A 20,861-nucleotide genomic window follows, 5' to 3' on the forward strand; every position below is an offset into this window, starting at 1 on the left:
GAAGTGTCCCAAAACTTTCATGTTCCTCGGCAGGGCCTGCACACATCTTTGCGGGATGACGCAGTCCTTACAGGACCATAAGAAACTTTGAAGACTGCATTGAGGCTGTAGATGGCTTCTGCAAATGCCGGAAAATTCTCTTGGGAACAACCTAACAAAAACTTTTAAAGAAACCAACAGCTCATGCCTGTTATCTTGAGTTTCTAGCCTAAGACAATAGCATGAGAGGGCCCTTCAGAAGGCAGCTGACTACACAGTTTCCTCAATTCTATCTTAGCAGCCATCAGCAAGGCATCATTCCACCAATGAAGCTAAAAAAAAACAACAACAAAAAATCTTTCAGACATTTCAGATCATATTCTGCTGATAAATGCTATGGTCCCAGTGAGGGCAGAAATTAATCCCCCAAGCTGAACTGAAAAAAATCCAAATGCTGAAGTGAGAGAGCTGGCAAAGGGGTGGAGCTTTTTATTATCCAAAGGTGCTCTTTGACTGGGAAATACTGTGAGGAAAACTGTCTTTGCTGGATCGGAGACTACGGCATTCATATTTCTATAGCTTGACACTACTAAGAATCTTCAGAGAAAGTAAACACGTTTTTCTGTACATTTCTCACTAACATTGTCATAATTCTTCCTTTTTGTTAAAAAAGAAAAAAGTTTAAGAAAACATAATCTTTTTCTTGCAAGAAGTTATCAAACTTCTTTAGTGTGGCCATAGAACAAAACGCTTAGCTAAACTCTATTTCTTCTATCCACAGACATAATTTACCAGAAGCAATACGCAAGATGAAGGATGAGGATACTTTTTAAATTTCCAGTGGGTGCATTAAAATGGTAAATTTTAAAATCTGCTTTTTAAAACAAAGTGTAGAACCAACAAACGCTGTTTTGCTTTTCTTCCACACAGAGCAGACAATCATCATTAGAAACTGGCCAAGCCGTATTTTAGGATATAAAACATTCCAAGAACTATGGCTGGCAGGGCTGATGATTGGGGATATTAAAGAAATGAAGACTGCGAAAACTCATTTGTTACACACACTTCAAAAGAGAAACCAATGAAGAAGTGATAAGCAAATAATAAAACAACTGACAGGAAGATTAGCATTAGACTTTGGATTTGACCAGTAAAGAAAAAGTAGAGACGTTATAAAGACACCGATTATTGAAGAAGGTTGAGAACATCTTAAGATGGGACATCACTTTTATTAACCAAACCTGTTTAGAGGGGAAAAAAAAAAAAATCCAGCAGCCAGCATGTGATATACACGGACGACAAGTGACAAAGGCTTACTGGCAGCGGACGTGTGGGAGAAAGGCATCCCAGCCCAAGGTCGGTACTTCTCCCTGTCTACATTCCATTGCGCGACGGTGGGCTGCACCGCACTTTAACATTTCTGAATGCAAAACTGTGGTTCGAAGATTCTACCAAATACGAAGTTGCAGTTCAAATTGTCTTTTTTCCATACTGGTGTTTTCCTGAGATTCAGAAGGCTATAACACCTCGACGCGGAGAAGAGCTGCATGGTCAAATCTAGCCCTCTTTGATGGAAGACCTGCACTGTAAGTAGGCAGTTCTTCAAATCTCCCGTTAATGGCACTTTCACACATCACATTTCAATGTGATTGAGGAGAGCTCTCATCTTGGCAGGCAGCTGGCGAGTGCATCAGGCCTTGGTACGGTCACAAAGTTCATGGTGCAGTGCAACAGTGGACAGATCTTTTCATGATCCTTCAACACTTCACTCAAGTGTTTCATTTCATCTGTTAGCTTTCCGATTTCTCTTTTCAGGGAGGTATTTTCTTGCTCAAGAGACTCATATTCCTGGAAGGAGAAAAGAAAAAAAAAATGCCTACTCTTAGTCAAAACATTCCTTTCAGTGCTTCCACCTTGAGTATATTCATGTAACTGTAGAAAAACTGCGTGGTTTCTTATTACAATGTGCAAAATGCTAAGGTAAGACAGACACAGCCTGGGTGCTGGAACAGGGCAAGAGCTCTACAACCTGTGCCCTGCCCATGCTGCGATCCCTTTCGTGGCCCCGAAGACCAGGAGGTGCCGCTGACCCCCGGGGGTCCCCAGCAGCCCAGGGCTGCAGGTGCGGGTGGCTGCGTCCTGCCATGGCCTCTTCCTGCCCTGGGCCAGGCCACCTCTGCTGGGAAGGTGCCCAGCAGGGCAGCTCTGCACCATCAGAGCAGAGAAAATGAAAACACCGAGCACAGGTAGGTGCCCAGAGAACCTGGTGCCTGGCATTCCAGGTGAGGAAAGGGCAGCCTCTGCCCCAGCCCATTGTGGAGAGAGGCCGTTTTGCAGAATCATAGAATCATTCAGGCTGGAAAAGACCTCTAAGGTCATCAAGTCCAACCATCAACCCATCACCACCATGCCTGCTAAAGTTTACCCAGGTGCGGCAGAGACGCCCACCGAGCACAAGGCGCCCGGTGCCAGCCACGCTCCTCCAGCCCGGCCGGGGCTCGTAGCCACCTGCTCTGCTCGGATGCCCGGGAACTCAAGAGCGGGAGGAGGGGAGCGTCGTGCCAGCTTGTTCCCAGCCTGTTTGTCACCAGAAGGCCTGACCACTGCCTTGGTTATCCCTGACCCAGGCAGCTTTTGAGCTAAGGCTTCTCTGGCAATGAATAAGCTGCTGTTAACTGCGGGGGAGTTTTGAGATGCTCCGCAGCATATATCCGTGACGATGTTAGACTCACGTGTCACGTTTTTTGCTAACTGCATGCTTCAAGTGTCCCTGCTGTCAAGACTTCTCATCCCAACAAGAAGGGGGCTAGAGGTTCAGAGCCAGCCCACGGAAAACCTGCAGGTGTCTGCACCTTGCCGCTGGCCTAGGGCTCAACACTCACCCACTCAATCTCACCGCCCTGGGAAAGCTTCAGAGCAAACTTCAAAGCCTACACATGCCTTAAAAGGCCTGTTTACCAGGCAGCAGGGAGAGCCTCTCATGCCAACGCTCCTCTGGGCAGCCTGGCACTGCCTCTGCTGCCCTTTGCTGCAGGAGTGTGGATCCCCTTGCCCTCCCTTGCACCCTGCAGCCTCTTACCCACAGAGTAACACAGGCATGATCCTCCTAACACGTTATCGTAGCCAGACTCCAGCCAAGCTGTCCATCCCTGACTCTGGCTCTGCTCACCTCTTGTCACCCCAAACCCCATGAGGCTGGGTTTTGGGCTGTTACTCTTCCCTTGCTCTGTCCCATTTTCAGGGATGAGAATACAAAATTGTTATGGAATTTCTATTCAACCACATCTGCCTGCACCTGGGAAAAGCTGTGTGCCTGAGAATGAAGATTCCCAGTGTGAGGGAGATCCTCAAGTCCAGGAGGAACATCAGAGAGGCTGCAGCACGGCACAGGGCCCAGAAATGATTCCACAAAAGCCAGGGGTTACCCCCTTCCAGAAGTACCCTGCACCTGGCTTTCTCAGGCTCTGACTCAGAGGAGATCTGGGAAAAACCAAACCCAAAACTCCCCACACTGTCCCTCTTGGCCTCTGCTGACTGTCGGCAGATCCTTCCACGCTGGGAGAGAGCAGAGCCTGCGATGAACCTCCAGAGCTGAACAACTGACTCAGCCGCAGTCGCAGCAGCAGAACTGACACCTACCCCAAGAGCCCTAGCTACAACAAAAGCACCGCTGTGTGAGGCAACATCCAAAACCAGAGAAAGGGGATTCCTGTTCTCCGGCGTTTGCGCTGGGGGCACGAGAAAACTGCACCACACTGTGATACTGAGAAAAAGTATTCAGAGTTTCTGGAAGAATCAGTTACTTTCATGTTTTTTTTGGAAACACCCACTGTTATTTATCAGAGCATACAAGTATAACAGCTAACTGAACCGAGCTCTCACGCCTGGAGGTTTTGAAGTTCCTAAGAAGCCTTTTCAACTGGGTATTTCTGCCTCACACCGTCGTTTTAGAATTGACTTAAGCCAGCACTGCCACCAAGGAGCATGGTCCCCTCCTTCTGCCCGGTCAGGCAGCAAGCGTTCATCCGCCGCCGTAGCGAACGCGACCGGCTTCATGCTAATCCAGAAGAAAATGGGTCTGGTTTCGCCCAGCAGAGCGGTTCGCTGGGTGGCCACAGGAATACCAGACAGGAGAGGGGGGCTGAGGCCAGGGCAGGACCACGTCCCTCTCCCCCTGGCAGTGCCACCAACGGCACAGCCGCACCGTCCGACGCCAGCACCAGCGCCCGGAGCTCTTGGCCGGGCACCCCGCAGCACGCCTGTCCCCGCAGCTCTGCCAGCGGGACTGGGGCGAAGACGGGCCCGCGCCTGCCCCAGCACCCCGTTTACCGCCGAGTCCCGCGCTCGGCACCCAAGCCGTGCCTGCAGAACGCCCAGCGCCCGTTCACCTCGTGAAGTTTATCTGCTTTCTGAGTCTGCTTCTTCCGGCTCCTCTGGGCAGCGACTCGGTTTTTTTCTCTCCTCCTCACCTTCCTGTCATCTTCCTCCTGGCTCTGGAAGACACAAGCCAGCAGCATCGCGCCGGCTGCTCAGGTGCGCAGGGAGGCGTCCCCGAGCCAGGCGTGCGGCGGCTGCCGAACACCCGCTCCCCGCTCCCCAGCACCTCCCGCCGACCGCCCGGTGCCTGCGCCGGGCACCGCATCCCCCTGCCCTGCCGGGCCCCGCAGCGGAGCCCCACGGGCGCCCTTCGACACCCGCCTCGCCGCAGCGAGACGGAGGGGTGAGAGGCGAGGGGGGGAGAAGCGCAGCCCCGCTCCGCCGCCCTCCCGGCTGCCCGGACCCCGCCGAGCGCCGGCAACCCGGGAAGGGACGGGCCGATGCCCGGGGGGACAGCGGGCACCCCCGGCGCCGCGCCGCGCCGCCCGGCGTGACTCAGCCCCATGTGCCGCCCGCGGCGCCGGCCCCGCCGCCCTGCCCTCGGCCCTACCTGCTGCCCGCCCTCGGCCGCCGCGCTCCGGCCCGCCGCCGGGAGGGCGCAGGACATCCCGCCGCCCGCGGAGCCGCCCGGGGCCGCCGCGCTCGGCGCCGCTGGGCTCCCCCGGCCCGCGGGGCGTGGGCGGGGCGCGGCACGCGCCGCCCCGGCACCTGGCACCCCCCGGCCCGGGGCGGAGCCGCGCCCCGTCCCCCCCCGCCGAGCCGAGCCGAGCCGCCCCGCGCCGCCCGCGTGGCCGTCACATGGCGCCCGGCGGCACCCGCGCCGCGCCCCGGGGAACCGGGAACCCCGCGACCGCCCCCCCCGCGCCGGGAAGGGCGCCCCGTCCCCCGGGAGCGCGGAGCCTGCTCGGCCCCCGGGAGCCGGGGGAAACCCGCACCCCCGGGGCGCGGCGCTGCCGGGCAGGAGCCGCCCGAAAATCCCCCGGACAGCCCCGGCCCGCGCCCGCCGAACAACGGCCCCGCGGTTTCCCCGCTCCCCGGGGCAGCGGCAGCCGGCTGGGGCCGGCGCTCCCGGTGCCGGGATCAGGCGATTTTCACTTTCGCTCCTCGCCCCATTCCCTTAAACGACAAGGAAATGCCACGCGCTTCTGGGAAAGGCGAAGCCAGGCAGAGGCCGATGAAGAGGCGGCTGCCACCGACAGAAATGGCTCTGTCCGACGGTGTCCGGGCGGAACAACGCTTCCTGTGACCCTCCAAACGCTTCCCCGCGTGGTGCCAACCGACCCGTTACCTTCGCCCCCCCGCTCGGAAGCAGGGGAGCGCGCCCAGTGACGGGCACTGCGACGGCGCCCGCAGACGTACCTGTGAGCGGTACCCGACACGCGCTCCGGGCTGTGCCCAACTCACCGGGGCAAAGGCAGCCGTGGGAGGAGGGCAGGAGCCCCCGGCCTGCGGGGCAGTCGGTCACGGAGCCCCAGGTATCTCAATAAATTGGATACTTCCCTATTTTTCTGGTTTCCCCAGAAGTTTGAGTCATGCAGCTTAGACGCAGATGAGGTTACCAAGTTTGCCAAGTGAGTAAATATAGGCTGTCCTTTCAGGAAGATCTGGCTCACAGTGCGTGCCGAAGGCGAGAGAGAGTCGAACTGAAGCCTGCGCTGTGCCACGGGATTCCTGGTGGGCTCCGGGACCGTCAGCATTGCTGAAGAACCTGAGCTGGGCTTCCCCGGTGGGAAGCGCTTCTTCTCTGCAGCTGTTCCAGCTCAAAGCAGCTCGTGTCTCTGTCTTCCAGGCTACCCACACCTTTGCTTTTGCCCTTCCTCAGAGCTGCTCTGGCCCCGGAGGACTGAGTACCTGTGAGCCTTCCTCACCCTCAAGGCCACAGGGACCCACCACCCAGCGTGGCCCCCTTGCCAAAGTGCCTCGACGCACCCTGCATCCCCACACCCCGCCGCATCTCCCAAGCATCTTACAACCCCCTGGTTTCTCCAAAAGCAGTCTTGCTTCTCCCTTCCTCCGGCATCCAACATGCTGACGCCAGGGCGCTGGCCAAGGCGGTGGAAGGTACGGGTTCGGTGCCGCTCTCCAGCTGGGGGGATGCAAACCGGCACCTCCCAGAAGGCCGCCCTCACCTCCAGGCGCCCAGCGATTAGAGGGTGAAGCGCTCTCAACCACTCTTTCGGAACAGCCCAGTCTCAGGTTAGCTACACATCATGCAGTGAAAGAGAAGGAGTAAAAATATGGGCACGAGTGGGAACTTCGTTGGGACAGGCGCTTAGGAAGAGAGCACCGGGCTCCTTGCCGCCTGTGTAGGTTAAGCACCGTTGACACAAACAGGACGAGAAGCCGGTATTTCCATAAGCTCAGAGAACAGCTATGTTCTCTTGCAATAAAATCTACGAACCGTGCAGACAAAATACCTCAGCAGCCCTTCGGAGTGACCTGCAGGGACAAAAGCCCCCTTCCACAGGGGGCCTTCGACCCCACACAAAGCTCTCGTGCTTTTCCAGGAGCAACGGCAGCTGCACAAGCCGGCTAGCGAACAGCACCAAGTCCCGAGCAGCTTACCGAGAATTCCTTAGTACCGAACAAGTACCTACTTCACTGAGTAACTCCCGGCAGCTGCCGAGTGAGGTTTCCAGGATCCCACGGGTATGGGACAAGTCACGGGACGGTCCCCTTGAGCCTGAGCACGGTCTGCTCTTGTTCAAAGTGGCAAAGGAAATGAAAAGTCATAATTTGCTTGTGGGAACGAGTTTCTGCTTAGTATTAAAGCTATCTCTGGTACATCTGTAGAAATGCCTACACAGTAATTCCAGGTAACGCAGCAGTAAAGGCAGAGCGTTTCTATGCAGGAGAGAAAACAAGCCCAGAAAGCAGACTACTCAGCCGAGTTTACGTTCTGCAATGGCAGTTTATCAGCAATTTTTGTCTGCACCGAGGCAGCCTACACACATGCGGGCTGGAGTGGCTGAACGCAGCTGAGCACCGTTCCGAAGAACGGCACGTCTCAGAGCACCGGTGCGCCCGGGCTCCCCAACAGACATTGGCGTCCATGGGAAGCTTTCTGGAAGAGGAGCTTCCCTGCCCACCGGTCATAATCCCATTTATTCGAAAACTACACACAGCAAAAGCGTGCGTGGGCACCGCTCCGATCCGCAAGTTTTTCCCGGGTAGGGCTGGCTCGCCCTCACGAGCGATCAGCACGCCGCTGACAGCACAACGACCACCACCATGCCAGCAAACAGCGAGACCTTCCATCTCACCCCAGCCAGCCAGGAAATTCAAACACTGCTGAGAAATGTTCCCGACCATCCATCGCCACTGAGCTGTCTTACAAAATTCAAAGGCTATATAAAGGAAAACTGCCAGACATTTCTTGATGCAATACCAATTCGCCTCAAGTTAAAAATAAGAAGCTTGGATGTTGTGACATTTCGGTAGAAGCCTGATTAGGCACTCGTCTTGCACAACACTGCTGATTTCTATGAAAAGTTAACTGAAGGACAAAACACTACGGGAACGGGGAAGAAAACAACGCATTTTGTGTATTTCTGCCAGTGGGAAGAACAGATGCCAGGCACCGCTAGTTGCAGGTATCACTTGTAGAAATTTTTAATAACTATTTGGAAAATTGCTGAACCCTGAAGCACTGAGTTTAGCTGATCACAGAATGTGCATGTAGAGGGAAGTCCTCCAACACCTTCCATTGCCGCTTCCATTGCCGCCGGGCCAAAAGCAGCCATCAGAGATCTGTAAATTCACAGTTTGTATGTCGCACTCGGAATCCTCACTGATTGTTTCCTTTATCCTCCTTTACACCGTTTATTTGGCCAGCGTTTCCAGGCGCGTTTTCCTTTTTCCACCCAGGTGCGGCTGAAACAAGGGCGATGGAGCAAGGCCCGACTGCCCCAGCTCAGAGCATCCGCTCTCTCCTCCTTCAAACCCCGCGCAGACCAACCCTCCTGCAATGCCTCAACACTAACACGCACTGTAGGGTAAATTCATTAATTCACTTATTAAGTCTTCATCCACAGTGCTCTCCCTCCTTATTTCTCACGGCATTTGTCCTACCTTGGCCATTTTTGATAGGACCTCTTCCAAGAGACGTGCCTACTCCTATTTTCGGTACTGGCCTATCATTATTTGGAGACACTATCAGGGAGTCTTCCCATTAACACAGAAAATGTTCGAATATTATCACGGGAGACATACAAAATCTTGCAGGGCCCATCTTAGCCTAGGAACACTCGGATTAAAGAGTATCTGTGGATCTTAGTGAAGGAGGCCACGGTGGGGATTTTCAACCCAGCACCGAGCACGCATACTCAAAGCCGCTAGAATAGCAGCTCGCTGTGTGAAAAACCGTCCCAGTCACACGTTCCACAGCTTCGCAGCTCCAGTCCCTCTCACATCCTGTCCCCTCCGACATGAGACGCTTTGTAGCCCCGAGATTAATAACAGCTGTGAGTTCAAAGGCGGTAAGTGGAACTACTTCAGTTACTCGAGCCAAAATTTAACACAGATGCCTTCTGAAGTACACTCACTGTTCAGTCGCCGTCTATTCCAGGATTAGAACCCACAACGTTATCCGAAACTTTGATCTTTCTTAATTGATTTAATTTACTCTGTATAAAAACATGTTTGTATATACAAAAGCGATGGGAAACAAGTATTTACATAGGATTAAATATACAAAGTCTCAGTACAGGTGCTCACCTTTATGAAATAAATGATCCTAAAATCTGTCACGTTTTCTTCAAAATTTTCAGTCTCTTAGACATTAAGCCAGACCTCTTTTCTTACCACAGTACATTTCATTAATAAAGCTTTTAAAAAACCCCACCCATTTACAGTGGGAGAAATACACTACGTCTTAGACAGGAGTATTTACTGCAAGCACATGCAATCATAAACCAGAAAAAGCTATGAACGGTTAAGGCACAATGCTCAGCTCAGTACTACTCTGCAATTGTCTAGGTACTCATGCGTAAAGAAGGGGGGGGAAACAAAGCTAGCTCAACTTAATGCCATTTACTGGTAGCCTATACTGATCTTTAAAGTTTAGTCAAACATCACAACTGCATACATGACCCAAGCGAAGATCCTGTAATGTGTAGAAATATTGTCCAGGAAACCCCCAGACTGCATAATTGGATCACACAAACGAAATAGCAAATGGTAAGGTGTGGATGGTCGAACCCTTGCTCAGAAGGGCACACTGCAAGTAAATACATACAATTACTAAAAATCCAAGTTTAAACAAGCATGGCTATAAATAAGCCCAGCTGACCTAAATTCCGGAAGGGTGGAATAGCCGGCACCAATGCCACATTTGTATGTGGATTTTCTAAAAACTGTAACATCATAGCAAATCTGGTGTTTCCAACACGCTCCAGCGTGAATTTCTTTTAAATTTATTTATTTAAAAAAATAGCCACCAGACTCAGAAATAAATGCAAGTGCATTAGGACTAAACATTCTCCAGCCTCTTCAGAGACATGCTTAATGTTAATGAGCACTCAGTGGTTTACTAAAACACTGCCCATATACATGAAGCATGTGCCCAAGTCTGAGAAGCGTGAGGACTCGAGTTAATGCTGGAATAAATGAGGAAAAAATGAACGTTAATCGGCAAATACACTTGTTGGATGTCAGATGCTACTGGTATGCGTAGGCTTTCATATACCATCAATGTAACAGTAAAAACAGAAATACTGGAAAGGATCAAAGACTAAATGATTAAGAAAGCTGCCATGTACAGCACGGAGTTAGAGGGGAGACTAAGGTTTAAGAAAAACAACTGAGCACACTGAGCAGCAGTACAACTGAGTTTCCAATCTGAAAATACTAAATGATAAATTCATGCACTGAGAGTAATTTTCCTCCGTCGAAGCGGGTAACGTCTTCTTTCTGGTGAATCTGCAGGTTTTTTTCTTTTCAGCAAAACACAAGGATTTTTACCGGTATCGGCGTCTGTTGGCGTGACTTCTCCTGGTGATACAAAATGTTGGACACTATTTTCCTCCTTCACCTTGCAATCGGCAAAGACTTCTTGCCGCAGCTTGCAGAGTTCCAAGACTGGCTGCAAAGTCAACGCTTGGGAAAAACCTTCTGCTCTTTCTATCAGCGCTGGGAGAGACTGTGAAAACAAACCCAAGCGTCTCAAGTTACACGGGAAAAGCAACGGTTACAATGAATGAAACACACTAATTGGATTCTGACAGGCAAAAAAGCTCCAGCGGCTGCACAGATAATCCTCTGGATGGCGGGTGAAGGTTGGGAACTCAGAGCTACCAGCCTAACAGGAACCAGGGTCTGCACTCAGAGACCATGCAAAGAGCATGCCAAGTTTAAGTGTTCTGCCATGACATCTCTAAGCTAAGTAAGTATCACAGCAACACCACGGTTCATGTCAAAGCTAGTGCTGAAGTAATAAGTCACGTGCTATATGAAGTTGTACGGGTCTCCAAAAGAAGTTTTATTTTCCAGATGCTGCAAGTTCTAAAATCTCTGTTAAAAAGACTTCCTGTCGCCACAGAGTAATCTGCCTTACTACCGTGTGAGGGGGAATGCTTTACAGCATTGTACTACAACTACACTAGCCCAAACCTAAAGACACACTTGCTTCAAAAGCACATACGCAGGCTTTTTGTGTACACAACTATCACGAAGATGAGTTAGAACTCTTGGTTTTGTGACACATTATCAGATCAAGGAAATAAAAAAATACCCTCTTGGAGCACACAGAGATCTCACCTTCATTGCTCCACTGATCTGTTTGGATGTCATTTCTGCCACCTGCTTCAGATCTGCGATGTAAGCATCTACAGAAAAACATAAAGCCCAAATAAACTTCTGAAACCTGACTCCCTCCCCTGAACACTTGCTATCGACTTCTTAGAAATCAAACAGAAAAGCAGCAGAGTCCCTGTATAAAACCTGCAACGCATCCCTTTCATTACAGCATTGAGGACGACAGCTTGTCTGTTTTATCTTACCATTATTACTCTTTGTCACTGAAAATGTGGTAGTGTCTAGCAGTCTCAACTACAGCAAGCCACAAAGTTCTTCACTAGAAAAACCTACAGCTTATACAAAACATCAGACACAAAGACAGTATTTGACATAAAGGAAGAGAACAGTTACAAAGAAAAAAAAGAGGTCTGTTTTCAAACCTTTCAAGCTCATATTACATTTGATAAAAATGCACGAAAGAAGGAGAATAAATACAACTGTGGAGAAAACAAGATGAAGGAAAAAAATAACCTTACAGCTCCAACAAGTCAGCTTTTACAATAAAGGCTACATTTTTCTCCTGGCTTAACTTACCAAGCATTAACATCAACAATAAAAAAGAACCAAGTGTAAACAACATAAACTGCATTAATTCTTCTGGGTTAATAAGACAAGAAAGAAAAGGAAGCTTTTAGGAACACTGAAGCAGACAGCAGGTGTAGAATAGTGGGGGGAAATGGTGTGTATTTGATTACAGTAGCAACATGATAAGATCAACACAACATACGTTTTTGACAACTGATTTACAAGCAACAATAATTCTTTACTCGAGAGTTAAACTCTTTTAAGTTATTATAAAACTGATTTGCATGTTCTCTGCCATCATTCTGTCTGCAATGCTATGCCATCAACAAAACCTTAAAATCAGCAGAGAAACAAGCATGCTCCTGGGAGCTAAGTAGCCTTGCCTTCAGTACTATTATTTTTCTGTAGGGTTTTACCAGCGCCTGCAGTAGGATACGACGTTAGATGGTGCACAGACCCCTACACCCTTTCAGGGCTAAACACAACATTCTGCTTTGAAGTTGATCTCATCAGTGCTACTGAAGATAATTTAAGTCAGTCACTGTAATCTAGCGCAGGGTGACACTGATCCCCTCCTGAAACGCAGTAAGCAGCAAGAGATGGTGTTTTGTTAACTCATCTCTCCGCACGCCCAACGTGCCAATCAGACATGGCTTAGGAACACACAATCCATGTACAGAGATGGACACTAAAATACACCATCACTCAGAGTTGGGAAGGAAAACCAGTCCCAATAGCAGGCTCTTTAAACACATCGCAGAGGCCTAGGAATGGACATTCTCTAAAAGAAGGACATGTCCATAATGAAGCATTCTTACAGTGAAGTATTGGGATTAGAAGATTGGTGACCCTATGAAATGGCAAGCAGCGGGTTAAGTAAAAATAATTACTTGGATTATTCCAGTTATACAGAAAGACTGACAGACAGTTAAGTGAAATTTGCCTGCAGGAGTTCAGCCTTACATGGACAGCACTATATTCCTCAGTGTTCAAGGCTTTCCAAAACATAGGGAAATGAAAAAAGGAAATGAAAGGTATTGAGTAATCTAAACATTTTAGTTTCTGGCCACTGTACTTGCTAAACTAGGATACATAAACTTCCCAAAGACTACATAATACTAAAATTCAGCACAAACTCTATGCTAGTTATCTTGGCTGGGACTTTGCTGTTACCTAACCTCAAAACGCAACACCTTGGTGCAAGCAGTTACTGACTTGCAAGAAGTAGTTGATTCGCATCAGAACAGCATCAATCGGGACACTAGAAACCGAAAGAAACCCAGATACGAAGTGACGCTCTTTACTGCTCCCATCAGCTGCTTTGCTGCACAGGCTGGCATTTCTGGAAGCAATGTCTCCTGTTCACAAAGAGGAAACGACACCTAGAGTGAAGGCAGATCAGCAGGGTGAGAACTGGAAGATTAACCTCAGCTTCTCAAACTCTGTTTAACACCACTGCTTGCTACACCAGCTCTACATTATGTGCAGTAATCCATAGGGAGGGTTCTGTATCCACGCTTTTCAACTTAGAACAGCATCGGTAAATTCTGTGATTTTTCAACACTTCAGAACAGACAAGACAGAACTCTCCACTTCTTAAGGCCAGCCTCAATAAAGCACATCCCAGTCTTCAACTGCAAAAATACACCACCTTGTTCCAAGGAGTCTGTGTAAGGAATAACCTTTCAAAAGCATGTAGCAAACTTATGATGCTGTTTGCAGTTTTGTTTCTTCACCAACCCTTACAAATGACACAGGCAAGATAAAATTTGACGCCTACTTTGCAAGTTAGGAGAGCCAACACTGCCATCACTGAGTACTGCACAACTGCTTTCAATTCCCTGAAGAAACTGACTGATTGGGAAGAGAGACTGAAGCATTTCTAGTATTCATGTAAAAGGAACATACGAATGGTCAAAGCATAATGTCAGCGATCCATCTAGTTCCCCATCTGGCCTCCACCAGTGGTGAAGGAAAGAAGTAACAAAACCTACTGAGGGTAGCTCTGTGACAATCTCTACCCAATGCCCACACAGCGGCCAGCTTCTGCCTTTAAGTACAGCGCCTAACAGCAGACAGCACTTAGAACAAGAGAAATGGACACAATAAACTGATGCAGCAATACATTCAGTTACAACAAACTTCTAGCTATTTTAGTTAATTATTTAAACAGTCAATAATTTTAAACAAGTTCAAAGAAAGAAAACTTCTTCAACATTTACAGCTAGCCAGTAAGGCAGGCAGTGTTTCTTCAGTACAGTTGCCCTCCCCATGAAATCTTTACCTCGAGAAGGCTGCGATCTTATCTCTTCTGGTGTCACGACAGGCTGGTAGAGCTTCTGCATATCCAAAAAAAGAAGAATTCTGAAACACCCCCTTGGTTTAATAGATATCTAACATACACATAGCAGTCAGAAAGGCTTACACGAGGAGATGGTGGTGGAATTATTTAGATAAACAGTGTATTAGAGGTACAGTTTATAGATACTCGGTTACTGGAAATAGTGTCTGCTTAACAAAGTTAAGTTCACTGCACACACATCTCCAAAATCTGCTCTAGTTTGCAGAATGCTAATTATTAAAGCATGAGAACTAAACTGAAATCCAGGCATTTTGGAAGAAGCATTGCCACCTGCTGCACAACTGAGGAAAAAGAGCTGCTCTGGCTTCTAAGGAGCCATTCACAACAACAGTGCGCTTTCACAGAGGAGCAAACTCGAACAAAGGGCACATTAAGACAAAAAGCTAAGAAACAGAAACTATTTAAATGACTACATTCTAGCCCTGCAATTACTTATGCGTAAGTAAGAACACTGTCCTTCACAAACCAGGCTCTCTGGCTTTTTGGTCCTGCTCTGAGTCTTGTGACTTGACGTCAGACAATTGTGACATGAAGTTAACTAGTAACAAATAATGAATACAGCTAAGATTTAGTTATATTAATGGTGGAATTGTAAGTAACTACAGGGGAACACAGAAAAAAAGCAAAGACATGGGAACGTAAGTTACATCATCTGCAAGTTAGCATCCTACTTCACTTCAGAAGCTATCCCTCAATGATCCTCAACCAAAAGCAAGTAGGAGAAAACTTAATTATTCCTCCCTGTAGTTTTACCAGAGCAAATCTTTACAGTTCACACACACATCTTCTTCGCAAGTTTACAGTAACACCTCCAAGCAGCAGAACAAACACTGCTTGCATTATCCTCAAACATAACGGAACGTATTGACTGAAAACCTACAGGACAATCGCTTGCTTTGGCAGTTACAGGGAGACCACCACACTAAATGAGCGGTTCTCTCCAGACAAACTGCAGTTAAATACTGCGTCTTCATAGCTGCTCTTTATGCCCCAAAAAACATGCATCACAGCAGTAGCTAGGGCGAAAAAAGAATGTAAAAATTCCTAAACCAAAAGCAGAGAAACCACTAGTACCTTCACAGTAGCAGCTGAGAGGGGGAAAAAAGGCCACTTCATTTACAGAGATAAGCTAAATATTTCCTATATTTTGCAGACACTTTTAATTAAAATAATCATCTGGTTGCAGTGGTGTAAAATTTGAAGAGATCAGCAACAGAAAAAAGGTAGCACAAGAGGCATTCTAATAACTAACCCGCTCTGGGACTCAGGCAGAACACAGTTTGCCTTCTGCAGAAAGATTAACAGGTCTTGTTAAATCTCCGTGTTATGCAATAGCGTATTTTATTTTAGTGTTTTTTTGTTTGTTTTACATACTTGATATATTGACAAAACAGAGAGATCACAAAAGGCAATATATGTTAGAAAATATCTAAATTTTAAGACAAATATGTACCCATGCACCTTTACTTCTGGCTAACCCTGAGAGTTATTTTTGTCAATTTTAGTCCTCAAAAATGCAACGCAGGCTCTAAAACAAATTGCTAAAAAAAAAAATCTCTGTCTTCTTTAGTATAGAATCATAGAATAGCTGAAGTTGGAAAGGGCCTCTGAAGACACTCTAATCCAACTCCCTGCTGAAAGCAGGGCCAACTGGAGCAGGTTGCTCAGGGCCTCCTCCAGTCAGGTTTTCAGTCTCACCATCAATACCTCCGAGGATGGTGACTCTACAGTCTCACTGGGCAACCTGTGCCAGCGTTTGACTACCCTCACGGTTGGTTGGGTTTTTTAATGGTTAAATGGAACTTCCTATATTTCCACTTGTGCCCACTGCTTCTTGTCCTCTTTCTTCCAAAGGATATTGACTCCTAATTAATCAGCAGGTAAGCAAAAGGCAGGCCTAACCTAGTTGCAGGAAAGAAATTTAGCAACCAAGGACATGACTGGGTTGTTGAATGCCAGTAATTACTTTACACTCACTGTCAAAAAAAAAAAAGAGATAAATTCCTGCACCTATTCATTAATCCACATTACTTCGTTTTTTTTCTTTCTTTACTCAAAATACTTACTCAATGCAGTTATTAGCTCAACAAAAGTGCTTAGGAAAAACCAGACATCTTTTTAACAGTCATATATGGCACATGATAATATATATCTGTATGTATCATAACATTTAGTAATTCAACCAGCCCTCAGCCAAAGGTTTCAGAAACCCAGATCTGACAAGATGGACAGGTGTACACTGGCCTGCAAATCATGAGTCCTCATGTTGAACCAATCTGCTTAAGTAACTTGCTGAACAGTGCCACAGGCCAAATTCACTCATAGCCACAACACTTTGTAGTAACCCTCATTTTTATGGAAGAACCAATTAATTCAAAAAAACAATTTCATTACATGATAAAGAATCAACAGCAACTGCGGGGAAAAAGCTTAAAGGTCAACATCGGATGATTTATTTCTTCAAGTTACACATGGTCAGCAGCTACTACATGCAAAGGTTTTTGGAAAATCTTAGGTTACTCACCAACATCTCTTGCTCTGCTTTCATGGTTTGGATAGCATGCATCAGTATCTTTTTAGGCCACTGCTTACGCTTTGTTGCTGTCTCTACTATTAGTTCATCAAATTGATCTTCTAGAATTTTAATGCTGGAACCTAAAAATCATAAACACACAAAGTTATTGTAGGACTTCTGCATATTTTTTTTTAATTTGAGTTAAAGTTACAAAGAAAAGAAAAAAGCTTTAGATCTGAAATAATAAATCATGCATGATTATCATTGAAGAGATAAACATAGAGCTTGGAGCACAACTTGATGTTGGCCAGTTACTTTTGCAGTAAATGAGCTGGAGGGCGGGGGTAGGTGGAGAACCATCGGGGGGGGGAATCAAAAGCCTACTTCTCTATGAACTCTGAATTTATGAAGAAAGTCTCCCAAAGAAATGGCTATCTTTCGAGATAACTTGGTTTTCAACTGAAAAGCAATGCAAGATGCAGCAAGAAAAATTGTTTATCTGTGTAATTGACAAGTACTAAACAAACACCAACTGTCCAAACAGTAATTTGAAGCCTAACTGATTTTAGAACACACAGAGCACAGATATGCACTTTAATTTTTAAATTCAACTGTGAATTTTTGCCAATATACAAAGCCATCTTAATGAAACACGGTTCCTGGAAATATTCTGCATCCTCAGGACATCTGCAACGACTAGTCATATGGAGTTTGCAAAAAAACAATACACGTCTGCTTTCAACATCTCATGCCCAAGAGACTGTGTCTGGTGGGAGCTAACTTTCATAGCTTGCTTTTCCAATTGCAAGATTAGACTGAATACCTAGAACATACTTTCAGCTCTTCGACTGAAGTGTTTTGACTACTGCTACCCTACCACAGGTACTTGGCTTCTTCAAGATTGCAATTAAGCTTAACAATTTTAAAAGCTTAAGATAGTATTTTAAAACTGGTTTCAAAATTTAGTAAATGCCTGCACTGTCTTGACATCACACAGCATCATTACAAATGATAAAAATTAAGAGTTACAGAAGAAAACAGAATTAACCGCTCCATCTTATATTCTAACTGTGCACAACTGAAAGGTAGTCCATATTTCTGTATTCTATCATCTGCACACTCCTATAATTTTTCTCCCCTGGTGGAGATCTGAAACATTGACAACATTCTTGCTTTTTATTTTTTTTTAAATTTAATTTTGCAAAGTCCTTAGGATTTAAATTCACTGTCCCCACCAAATCCTGAGCACAACTTGCAAACCATGCAACGTTTTCAATCTAGTGGTAAAGAATGGATTTTGAGCACCCTCTCTTGGTCAATCTGTGCAGAATCAGGAGATTGTACACCTCAGAAAGGCAAAAATCAAGGTCTGTGGGTTTCTTTTGGTTGGTTTGTTTCTTTTAGGATCATCACGAAAACATTTAAGTATAGAGGGGAAGGACTTGAGCCACTCGTCAATGTGAACACCGAACGCACAAAATACCAAATCACCTGGTGATTCAAACTGGATCAGAGATAGGCAAATGAGTACATTTATGTCAAATTAAAAAGCACAGTACAGTCTTTATACCTGCTTTATGCCAGCTGTATGGAGATGACAGTATTTCAGCTGCCATAAAGTTAGACTTCTAGAGACAAAGGCTAACTTACTGAAAATAACATCAAACTGGACAAAGTTTTCCTGTCATGAAAATCCTCTCATGAATTTTTTAACAAACTGCAATTAGTGAAGTAAGCCTGAATCAGTTCAGCCTTTTGCATTGCAAGACCAGTGCATTTGTGACTTTGTAGTCTAAGGACTTGGAGTTTTATCATTCTAGAACTACAACCACAGAAGCTTCCTGACCAAAAAACAACTCAGGAGCTCCTTCTCCATAGCCAGTTCAATATACCTGTATTTTCGGCTTCATGCAACTGTAAAAAGCATCCAGTTACAGGCAAAGAATATCTAAGGCTAACACAGGCAAGCAAATGAATTTTCTTTGGACACCACACTACCAAGAATCTCCACTACTATTACTCAAAAGACAATTATTATTAAAATACTGTATATATTACACATATATGACTATCTAGCAATAATTATAAGAATTCACTTAATTTATGTATTAAATAATAGCAACAGACATACTACTAGCATCTCTTGATCGAAAGAGATCTTGGCCAACGTCCCTAGCACAAATTCACTCAGGCTGGAAGGGCTCTCAGGAGGTCTCTCCTGACTCCAGCCTCCTGCTCACAGCAGGGCAACACCCAGTTCCAACCAGGTTACTCCGGACTTTCATCCAGCTGGTTCTTGGAAGCCTCCAGTGCTGGATACTACACAAGCTCTCTAGGCAACCTTTTCCAATGCTCAGTTATCCTAATAGTGAATTATTACTTCCTTACAGCAAGTCAGAACCTCCCCTTGTGATTTATGACCCTTGCCTCTGTGCACCTCAATAAATACCCTGGCTCCATATTCTCAGTAACCTCCTCCCCCCTTCCCAGATTTAGGGCTTTGCTTTTTGTCTTTGTTGAACTTCATGAGATTCCCATAGATGCGTTCCTCCAGCCTGTTTATGTTCCCCTGAATGGGCCTGCCCTTGGGTATATTCACTGCGTGCCACCCTGATTCATGTCAGCTGCAAATGGGGTGAAGGCACCTTCCATCTCTTCCTCCAGGTCACAGATAAAGACATTAAACACAACGGGTGCCAGAATAGACACCTGAGGAACTCCACCTGTAATCAGCCCTGAGGGAGACGTATGAACCATTAAACGCTACCCTCTGAGCTCAACGCTCCAGCCAGGATTCTCACCTACCTAGACTGTAACATCCTAGCTTGGATGTCCTGGGAGTCTGTATCATTGAGTACTGGAGCTATTCCAATGGAAGAACACCAAACAGGCTGGCACCCAGAGTACACAGTGTATGAGCAGCACCTGAGGGAGCGGGGTTTGGTCAGCCTGGAGAAGAGAAGGCTAGGGGGTACTTTAACTGCTATCCTCAGCTACCTAAAGGGTGGTTCTAGAGAGGACAGAGCCAGGGTCTTCTCAGAGGTGTGCAGAAAAAGGAGGAGAGGCAACAGATCCGTTACAGTAAAGGAAATTCCAATAGGCCAGAGGAAAGGAAATTTTCCCCATTGGGGAAGTCACACACAGAAACTGACTGCCCAGAGAGGGTGGGAAGCCTCCAGACTTGGATCCCGTTGCTGTGTTCTACCTTAAAAACGGACCGCCTTAGCCTATTCCATTTAACACTGCATACTCCCTTTATTCCGATAAGAGAAGCCTATGAAATAGAACACGCTCTTTCCTAGCCTCCTGAATGAAAAATCTTGCTTTGAAACACCAGCTTTCTAAAAGCTCGCTGCAGACTTTCCAGCAAGACAGCTGCCATTAAACTTAGCTAAACCTTTATTTTTCCCATGTTAGTATCAGATACTTTGGGAGTCTCTATGCTACTTCTCTCTAGTAGTCAAGAGCAGATCCTTCAAGTTAGGTAGGCACCATACCAGTGACAGCTGGAACCTGTGCCTCAAGATCTACACGGATCTTGATAGAAGTGTCAAACAAACAACGGTCCTTCAGATGAAGCACTTTCCCCTTCACTCCTCTCTTGGATACACGTCCCTACGCATCTTGGCTACCCTTCTTCTCGTTCTTGGTTGCCCTTCTTCTCCTTTATGAACGCTGCTCTGTGAGAATCGCGCTCCTGCAGCGCAGCCCTTCTGACATTCACACGGGCACACGTGAGCTGGAGTCCGACCTCACCTGCTCCGTGAGCACCTCACTGCCACGGGCAGCTGGGGTAAAACCGCCCGACCGAAACCACCACGCGCGAAACCCAGAACAAAACCACCCAGCAGGAAGCGGGTGGAAGCCAGCGCATACCGCTCTGCAGCTCGGAGCCCTCCGCGGCCTCCTCCCAGGGCTGCCCGTCGATGGTGACGTTCTCCCGCACCGCCGTTTCGAAGTCCTGCAAGAGACGCAGAGCTCCAGCAGCCAGCCTCCAGGCACCGGGGCACAGGCGCGCAACGCCTGCAGCTGGCAAGGCCCCTCTGCCTCCCCGCCCGGCCCGGCCACCTCGGGGGAAACAGCCGCGCAAACCCGAGGGCTGGCACCCAGCGGCGCCGCGCCTCCCCGCTCCCCGCCAGCCTCACCCAGAGCGCGTCTCCCGCGGCGGCGGGTCCGCCCGGCTGCCCCTGGGCCAGGGCCCGCACGAAGGGCGCGCACAGCGCCATCACCTCGCCCAGCCCGCGCCGCGAGCAGCACCGCACCCGCGGGTCGCGCCGGGCGGCGGCCGCAGGGCTGAGCGGCGGCCCC

The 20,861-nt window shown here is 47.6% G+C and overlaps 1 protein-coding gene across 2 annotated transcripts; it reads right to left on the reverse strand.

The window, feature by feature from the left end:
• Window positions 1-1,732: 1,732 nt before the first annotated feature.
• Window positions 1,733-20,826, reverse strand: NSL1 (NSL1 component of MIS12 kinetochore complex). Of its 2 annotated transcripts, none has more exons than XM_075412973.1 (7): window positions 20,699-20,826; window positions 20,430-20,514; window positions 16,563-16,693; window positions 13,961-14,015; window positions 11,113-11,180; window positions 10,318-10,495; window positions 1,733-1,827 (listed from the first exon to the last, which is right to left on the reverse strand). In XM_075412973.1, the coding sequence occupies exons 1-7, from the start codon at window positions 20,777-20,779 to the stop codon at window positions 1,820-1,822; spliced, it is 606 nt and encodes a 201-aa protein (XP_075269088.1). In that variant the 5' UTR covers window positions 20,780-20,826; the 3' UTR covers window positions 1,733-1,819. The 2 variants fall into 2 exon arrangements, with proteins under 2 accessions (XP_075269088.1, XP_075269087.1); XM_075412972.1 differs by lacking the exon at window positions 1,733-1,827 and adding an exon at window positions 4,374-4,472.
• Between the last annotated feature and the right edge of the window lie 35 nt (window positions 20,827-20,861).

The sequence above is a fragment of the Opisthocomus hoazin genome, chromosome 2, assembly GCF_030867145.1.
Source record: "Opisthocomus hoazin isolate bOpiHoa1 chromosome 2, bOpiHoa1.hap1, whole genome shotgun sequence".
Lineage (NCBI taxonomy): Eukaryota > Metazoa > Chordata > Aves > Opisthocomiformes > Opisthocomidae > Opisthocomus > Opisthocomus hoazin.

What these genes read in the sequence shown, in the direction of transcription:
- NSL1 (XM_075412972.1), bottom strand. Translation starts at nt 20,779, where the DNA reads ATGGCGCTGTGCGCGCCCTTCGTGCGGGCCCTGGCCCAGGGGCAGCCG. An exon ending in CCGCGGGAGACGCGCTCTGG is followed by an intron (nt 20,515 to 20,698) that starts GTGAGGCTGGCG and finishes CGTCTCTTGCAG; the next exon opens with GACTTCGAAACGGCGGTGCG. An exon ending in AGATCAGTGGAGCAATGAAG is followed by an intron (nt 10,496 to 11,112) that starts GTGAGATCTCTG and finishes TTGTTTTCACAG; the next exon opens with TCTCTCCCAGCGCTGATAGA.